The sequence below is a fragment of the Ambystoma mexicanum genome, chromosome 7p (assembly GCF_040938575.1).
Source record: "Ambystoma mexicanum isolate Mex_15411 chromosome 7p, UKY_AmexF1_1, whole genome shotgun sequence".
In the NCBI taxonomy this organism is placed as follows: domain Eukaryota; kingdom Metazoa; phylum Chordata; class Amphibia; order Caudata; family Ambystomatidae; genus Ambystoma; species Ambystoma mexicanum.
In genome coordinates, this window is record NC_090939.1 from 116,202,327 (window position 1) to 116,211,331 (window position 9,005).

At 46.2% G+C, this 9,005-nt stretch overlaps 1 protein-coding gene across 1 annotated transcript; it reads left to right on the plus strand.

Moving 5' to 3' along the window:
* The first annotated feature begins 6,815 nt into the window (after positions 1-6,815).
* On the plus strand, positions 6,816-8,387 carry LOC138525915 (trichohyalin-like). The gene has a single exon (XM_069636203.1). It carries the CDS (start codon positions 6,816-6,818, stop codon positions 8,385-8,387), a length of 1,572 nt encoding a protein of 523 aa, XP_069492304.1.
* The last annotated feature ends 618 nt before the right edge of the window (positions 8,388-9,005 follow it).

Here is a 9,005-nt window from a genome sequence, read left to right on the forward strand (position 1 = left end):
GGAGTGGGTAAAGATGGGGATGCGCTGTCGCCGCCCATCATTTCATCCCAGAATCCAGGAGAGCTGCGCAGTTGTGCGCACACCAAAATGGTTACCTAACTTGCCACCCACCAGTGTAAAGAAAGGTCTTTGTTAACAAAATCCACTGTTACTGATGTCAAAAAGTTGCTGAAATCGTGACTCATTGGACCACTTTAAAGATTCAACCCTTTTGTGGGGTTCCACATAACCATCTTACTGTAAGGAGCCCCATCAAAACAATGTTAAGCAAGGATTTACTACCATGTAAGAACCATTCCTGTTTAGAATGCATTAATCCAAGAAAGATCCCAAAATTGCATGCAGTATCAACAAAATCCTCAAGGCGGCACTAGCGGTCTAAACTCTGACAGGAGAGCTGTCTTGCAAAACTGTCTAGTGCAAAGAAAGGGGTCTTATTTCATTGAAAGTTCAAAGGGGTTGCCTGTCCTGAGAACTCTTGACACTTCAGAACTCAACACAAGAAGCCAGGAAATCACAGGGTTCTGTTAATTAAATGCAAAGTGGCTCCCTGGCCTCCTGATCTCAGCTTCCCAGAGACCACACAATGGCCCCTCTCCTCTGAAAGGAATATGTTGATTTTTACTGTTTAATGTCAACAAAGGCCTGCCTGCCAGAGGATACATGTGACTGACCCACCCAAGTCTTGGAGGCGGACCCCAACACTCTGAGAACTGAATTGAAAGCAAAATATATATTTTACAGAAACACTGATAACTCTTTGTAATCAAATGACAGAAATGTATAACTTTGAGAGCCTTAATTTAAAAAATGTACCTTCAATTCAAGCCCAAACTCCAATTTGTGTGATGTTCTGGGGGCAAACTAGCAGTTAAGAGGATATTACTCAAAATGTGTGCATGTGAAAAATCTGCCACTTCATCAACTAATGTCCATACTCCTTGCGCACATGTGTGTAAATTTGGGGTAATGTCCGGGATTGCAAACCAGTTAAAAAGTGCAAAATATCGCTATTTCTGAATGCAAGCCCCCAGGAAGAGCAGAGTTTGAACAGGGTATACCTCCTGTGATATGTGATGGGTGCATGTAATTTCAAACCACTGTGTAGCTATGAAATATGTATTTGGTTCAAATCTAGATTTGTGTGCAAGTTGACAGGAGGAGTGGACTTTCTGCAGGCTGTAAAATGACATCACTCTGACACAATTTAGCTCCCCCAATCAGGGGAGAAATGAAAGCTTGGCCAATGATAAGTGGAGAGGGGCTGGCTAGTGATGCTGCTCACACACACCCATTTTCAAAACACATAAAAGCAGAGAGACAGGACAGATAGGGACCTTCAAATCCATTTGCAGCTGGAAGCTCTGCCGGGAAAATCCATACTTTACCTCCATCAACCTTCAGAGAGCAGACATAGAGACTTCAAATCTATCAAATTTCCAGAACCAGAGAGAGAGCAGAGCTGACCCAGATCACTGTTAGCAGAACCAGAGAGAGCTGACCCAGATCACTGTGAAGTGTAGAGTCCAGTCTAAAACCTGACCAGATCCGTGGCGAGGCCCATTTCACTCAAGAATATAGTGTGAGTACCTAGAAAACTGTGCAGAACCAATCTCTTAGTTAAAATAATATAATCCAAGCTATTTTAATCTAAGTAGAACTGCCTCCTAACTGTCACCTGTCATTTGTAAAGCTGTCACCTGTGATTTGCTAGTTGCAAGCTGCACTTGTCTTTTTAACTTTAAAATTTCAAATCTGAAAAACGACCTTCACAAAATCGCTCATATCTCCGCGACCGTTTGTCTTAGAGACTTGCAGTAACTTTCATCTGAAAGCTGAGATCCTAGGATTTCTTAGGACCCCAAATCGATAGTGATAGTCCTTGTAGTTCCTCTGTAATAGCGCCCGGCGCATTCACGAATTTTGCCGCGATTTGCAAATTTCTCCACGTGTGAAAACAGAAGCTTCTTGCTTTCATTTGCCAGAAATTCGTTTAACCTGCTAATCATCCCTGAATCATTGCAAGAGTGAGCCTGGACTAATATTAACTAGATACCACTCACCCTGAACCTCTAGAGGGAATTAAAAGCATTTTAACATATTTTCACTCCATTGCCAGCACATATCAAAGCATTTTGCCTGTGTTTTCAACTTCTGTAGTCTAAGTTGCTGGGTGAACTGAATTACATTTGAATTGCATTTCTGAGAATTGTGTGCCTTCCTTCCATTTCCTTGCATTGCATAAAAGTGGGGGGTGAATTGTACAAGAAAGTGATTACATTGTCTTTGCTGAAATCCTATCAAGTTGTTTTCTTTACTGCATTTCATTCCACATTGCATCCATTTGAAACCATAAAAGTATTGTTGCTATCTTATCCATTTCATGTCAACTCCTTAGTGATTATAAAGAAGTGTGCTAGTGCCAGATTCTCCGTTGTTAATCTTTATCATATCAGATCAAGTGTGATATTCAATTATTGATTTATTTTAAAGCGTGATATATATATATATATATTGTTTAAATTATCAAATAAACCTTTAACTTGCAAAACAGAACTACTTCTTGGCTCAGTGGGGTCAGGAGGATTCCAAGAGAGGGGTGTTATATAGGGGTAGTCCTCCAGAACGCATGAACTGGACATAAAGACATATCAATAAGGGTTTTCATTCAGTATTCTAGACTAGGCGTTGACTTAGCTGTATTGCTGAATTGAATCCTCTTACAATGGGAAGGGGGAAAGGACAGTGCAGTACAAGGGACAATAGAATAAATAAGTAAGTAAGGTACGGCCATATGGTGGCAAGTGCAAGGGTAAGTGCAGACATCAGGTGTCAAGAGATGGCAGTGGGATTGTAGGGATACTGAAAACAGTCCCCAAGTGCGGGGATTACCAGGAAGGCAGTGCAGGTGTGCGACAGGCGGGGGAGGGGACCTGGGCCCGAGAACAGATGGTGGCCAGGTAACCAGTGCAGATTCAGTTTCAGCCAGGAAGTCAGCAGGGGAGAGGAGGAGGAAAAAGCAGAAGCAAAGAGAAAGGTTTTTAAGTGCTTCCGGAACCGGAGATGATTCTCCTCAAGTTTCAGGGAGGGATGGATGCTGTTACAGAGGGAGGCCCCAGCCGAGGAAAGAGATCTATCACCAACTCCTTCCTTGGAGAAGCGACTGACCCTGAGGGAGTTGGAGGTAGATGAGCGAAGAGCTTCATAAGGAAGATATTTAGGAAGAGAGACTGATCTGAATGCCATGTAACATTGAAACCACTCTGGATAGAGTGGAAGAAGGCTGTGGTGACTGAGCTGCAGGCAAAGACAGCCCTAGACTGATCAGAATGCCACGTAAGGATCTGTGACTTAGACCAAAAGGTGCCATGCCAGTTCAAGGTATTCCCATAAAGAAAGGATAAGCTTCATCGCCAATACAGTGTGCTGAAGGGATTTCTGAGCTAGGATCTGGTTATGGTATAAACTAAATGAAACTTTTCAAAACCTCAGACCAGTGCTCCTGAATTGGCTGCTGTTCTAAACATCACAAACCTGATGTTTTGATGTGATTTCCTCAGGGTCCGACCCGGGGCTTCAATTGTTATCAAATAAGTGCCAGAGACCAAACATTTCCTAGCGTGCGTGTGCGCCATGTCAGAGAGCCAGCTCGATGCCCGGATCCACGCCACCCAGTGCCAATGTATCTGGCGTTGCAGCTGCAACTCCCACTGGCTCATTGGGGATAACGGGTGCACTACCCCCGGAAGATGTGCAGTTTAGAAATACCAATCAACATAACATAAAATAACACGACATACGAGTCGTGTTGTGAAAAGAGACACAAAGAGCCTCATTTTAAATGGGTCAGCCCGCTAGATGGGGCTCAAAGATAGAGGAGGGTATGGAGAGGGGATATGATTTTCGCTGTACATTCCATGCTGGTGTAAAACAAATAGATCACTATGGAATCCGCCTTGATTTTGCACCTGCTAAAGACCAGACAGATTCCATTGAAATCCATCCGTCAAATGTTTATGCAAAGGGCAATTTGCAGGCAGCATTTACATTTTTTCACAAGACTGAGAGGCACATTTCCCTCTGCCTTGTGAATGTTTTAGGCTGCATGCAGAGGGCGCAACAGCGGGCTAAGCGCTAACGTTGGTGGCCCCCTATATGCAATTTATATTCCTTATGAAATAAGGCTGAACATATTGAACAGCTTCTTTGAACGCATAATCTTCGCTATCGTTTTACCCTGATTCTAGATGTGCCTTCCCGTCGTTCCATATGTGCCAGAATGAATTTTGGCTATTTCTGCATAGAAAATAGGGCTACGCGGTTTCCTTTCTATAATAAAGTGATGGACTAATGCAGAGGAATCCCCACTTAACTAATGTATTTATTTATTTATTTATTTATTTATTTATTTATTTATTTATTTATTTATGTATTCATTGTCTGCTTGTTAGGCGCCTGTACAATAAGAACATACTGTTTCAAAGCACCCAAGGGCAGGGAGGGAGCAAGGGTAGCAAATACTTTAAAAACACAATATTTTAGAGCAGGGCGGGACAAAGGTAGAAGGTACGAAGCTACTATGCCGTGTGAGTATTCAGAATGTGCAAGTGAAGCAAGGAAGAAGGAAGAGGGGGTACATTCTGGGGAGTCCGAGCTCATGGGTGAGCCACAGATGAAGAGCTAGGAATGTTGAGTGCTGCACGGACTGAGGCAACGGGAGGTGTAAGTGCGAACCTCCAGGGAGGAGGGTGTGCAGCTGCAAGTGCTGTGGATGGACAGGAACGGGGCAGAATTGGTGTGGGAGGTCAGGGCCGCAAGGATTCATACAGGCCCAGGCAACAGATCACAGCAGGTGTGGGATTAGTAGAGGAGACAAGAAGGGAAGGAGGAGGAAAAGAGGAACTTAAGTACGAACTTATATAATGTAGTGCTTGGCACAGGCACACCTCCTCAGCAATGAGCTTTTCTCTCTGGCCTTCCCCTTGTCATGGTGCGTTTGGATGGTGGCCGTTCAGTTGTCGTCCTCTCTGTGCTGGGTGCCCCACTGTCGCACTAGCGGCAACTGTGCACTGATGAAAGCACTCCCATACCTGCATGTGTTTAAAATTCAGTGAAAAGCAGCTTGGCACATGCGTGCCTAGTGGCGCACACGGTGCTGGCACTATACCAGAAGCAAAATGCAGAGTGCCCAGCTTAACATGGCCATTCATATGTCCACTGACTGCCCCTGCGCCCAGAGACAAAGAAATTAAAGAGCGGTGAATGCCAAGCGCTAGCCGTACCACTGACCCGTATATGTTTGGGTGCACACCTGCCCAATGGACTAGTGCATACTCCCAGTACCACAACTGGCTGATGTATGCCCCCACACACACCTGAGCCACCTCCCATACTAAGTTATTGCTGGCAGTTATTACAATGGCAGAGCGGTACACAGCTCATGCAGGCTGCCTGGAGCAATATGTAGGCATGGTCAGAGCAAGTGCCCAGAGTAATGCCCTTCAAGATCATTGTTATTCATACACATGGATCACTAGTATGGTGTTGTTCATCAGGCACAAGAGACGCAATGAGCCAGCCTAGGATGTGGCGGGATGTGGCCTGTGCAGACTGTTGTCTGTTGTGTGACTACTACTGACAGTAAAAATAGAAAGGTTGCAAAAAGTGCAGATCATAATGGAAAGGAGTCTAAGAGAAACAGTGCTGGTGCTCAAGAATAAGTTCCAGGGCTCAGCCCTGGGAAGCACCTCTACAAATGAAGCAGCACTGGTACGACCAGACCTCAGTAGCCTTCCATTGTGGCACCTCTGATGTAATAAACCCATACATGTGTTATGTTGCAGCCAATGAATACAGTAAAATAAGAGAAACAAAATGCAAATAAAACAATCGAAAATGCAATATATATGACCAAATGTGGTAACTGGTTTATCTAGGATTAATGACCTTTAATGAAAAGTGTTACATTTCTAAAGCAATTATGATGCATTGAATATCCTGTGAGAATGACGTTCTGGTTTGTACTGTTCCTTTCTGGACCCATAAGGGATAGGTGGGGGCAGTGTAATAATCAAACACATGAGACCGGAATAAGCAGACAAATGATGGAAGAGCAGCAAGTCCAGCCTAGGAGGGGGATGGAGAGAATGCAAAAGATGGAAGAGCAGCAATCACAGCCTTGGAGGGGGGTGCAGAGAACGCAAAAGATGGAAGAGCAGCAATCACAGCCTAGGAGGGGGATGCAGAGAATGCAAAAGATGGAAGAGCAGCAATCACAGCCTAGGAGGGGGATGCACAGAACGCAAAAGATGGAAGAGCAGCAAGTCCAGCCTAGGAGGGGGATGGAGAGAATGCAAAAGATGGAAGAGCAGCAATCACAGCCTAGGAGGGGGATGCACAGAACGCAAAAGATGGAAGAGCAGCAAGTCCAGCCTAGGAGGGGGATGGAGAGAATGCAAAAGATGGAAGAGCAGCAATCACACCCTAGGAGGGGAATGCAGAGAACGCAAAAGATGGAAGAGCAGCAATCACAGCCTAGGAGGGGGATGCAGAGAATGCAAAAGATGGAAGAGCAGCAATCACAGCCTAGGAGGGGGATGCAGAGAATGCAAACGTCAGAAGAGCAGCAAGTCCAGCCTAGGAGGGGGATGCAGAGAACGCAAAAGATGGAAGAGCACCAAGCCCTGCCTAGGAGGAGGATTCAGAGAACGCAAAAGATGGAAGAGCAGCAAGCCCTGCCTAGGAGGAGGATTCAGAGAATGCAAAAGACGGAAGTGCAGCAATCACAGCCTAGGAGGGGGGTGCAGAGAACGTAAATGATGGAAGAGCAGCACGGCCAGCCTAGGAGGGGGATGCAGAGAAAACAAATGATGGAAGAGCAGCAAGCCCACCCTAGGAGGGGGATGGAGAGAATGCAAAAGATGGAAGAGCAGCAATCACAGCCTAGGAGGGGGATGCAGAGAATGCTAAAGATGGAAGAGCAGCAATCACAGCCTAGGAGGGGAATGCAGAGAATGCAAAAGATGGAAGAGCAACAATCACAGCCTAGGAGGGGGATGCAGAGAATGCAAAAGATGGAAGAGCAGCAATCACAGCCTAGGAGGGGGATGCAGAGAATGCTAAAGATGGAAGAGCAGGAAGCCCAGCCTAGGAGGGGGATGCAGAGAATGCTAAAGATGGAAGAGCAGGAAGCCCAGCCTAGGAGGGGGGTGCAGAGAACACACATGATGGAAGAGCAGCAAGCCCAGCCTAGGAGGGGTATGCAGAGAACGCAAAAGATGGAAGAGCAGCAATCACAGCGTAGGAGGGGAATGCAGAGAACGCAAAAGATGGAAGAGCAGCAATCACAGCCTAGGAGGGGGATGCAGAGAATGCTAAAGATGGAAGAGCAGGAAGCCCAGCCTAGGAGGGAGATGCAGAGAATGCTAAAGATGGAAGAGCAGCAATCACAGCCTAGGAGGGGGGTGCAGAGAATGCTAAAGATGGAAGAGCAGCAATCACAGCCTAGGAGGGGAATGCAGAGAACGCAAAAGATGGAAGAGCAGCAATCACAGCCTAGAAGGGGGATGCAGAGAATGCTAAAGATGGAAGAGCAGGAAGCCCAGCCTAGGATGGGGATGCAGAGAATGCTAAAGATGGAAGAGCAGGAAGCCCAGCCTAGGAGGGGAATGCAGAGAACGCAAAAGATGGAAGAGCAGCAATCACAGCCTAGAAGGGGGATGCAGAGAATGCTAAAGATGGAAGAGCAGGAAGTCCAGCCTAGGAGGGGGATGCAGAGAATGCTAAAGATGGAAGAGCAGCAATCACAGCCTAGGAGGGGGATGCAGAGAATGCTAAAGATAGAAGAGAAGGAAGCCCAGCCTAGGAGGGGGATGCAGAGAATGCTAAAGATGGAAGAGCAGGAAGCCCAGCCTAGGAGGGGGATGCAGAGAATGCTAAAGATGGAAGAGAAGGAAGCCCAGCCTAGGAGGTGGATGCAGAGAATGCTAAAGATGGAAGAGCAGCAAGCCCAGCCTAGGAGGGGTATGCAGAGAATGCTAAAGATGGAAGAGCAGCAATCACAGCCTAGGAGGGGGATGCAGAGAATGCTAAAGATGGAAGAGAAGGAAGCCCAGCCTAGGAGGGGGATGCAGAGAATGCTAAAGATGGAAGAGAAGGAAGCCCAGCCTAGGAGGTGGATGCAGAGAATGCTAAAGATGGAAGAGCAGCAAGCCCAGCCTTGGAGGGGTATGCAGAGAATGCTAAAGATGCTCAGAGAGCTGCTTGTCAGTTCTCGCCTCTCTGTTAAATGTGCAGGTGCATGTCATACAGCTCTTGCCCTTCATCTGGCGGGCACACAGAAAAAAAGCTGGCAGTTTTGGGTGCATGCTTTAAAGCCAATCCCTTGAATACCTCTACTCCAACACATTCGATTACATATAAAGATGATTGCACCCATGGCACAGTCCACGTTGCTCCACGTTATGTTGTCTAACACAGAGATAACACTCCCCTGCACACACTTGTAAGGAAGTTCAACCAATGTTTGCATACCCAAGCTACGTCATAACATTGTGCAGACTCGCATCTTTTAAACCATCGTTGTCTGCCCTTTTTTCACCACTCATTTCTACATTCAGATTTGCACATATCCCTTCATGCATGAAAAACGCTTAGCGGCTCTTATTTCCCCAATTCCACAAAGACTCGTGGGGAAGACCTAAGGGTGTGCTGGGAAGTGCCGTGGTGCATTCGCATCACATTTATACGTGCAATACGGGAACTGCAAGGGAACGACAACCTACGCAAACATTTCTCAAATACGCTGCATCCAATATCCTCATCTGCCTGCTTGTTTCACCCCCTTTAAACGCGTTTCAGGTGGATGCTGATCAGAAGGCTGACTCCCCCATGACCTCTCTTCTGTTCAAGCTACAGATGTTATGATTCCAGATGTGCAAGCAATATCATCTCAGGGATGCCGTCTGTCAACAGTGTGTTATTAGTTTGACATTCTTTCTCTTTCT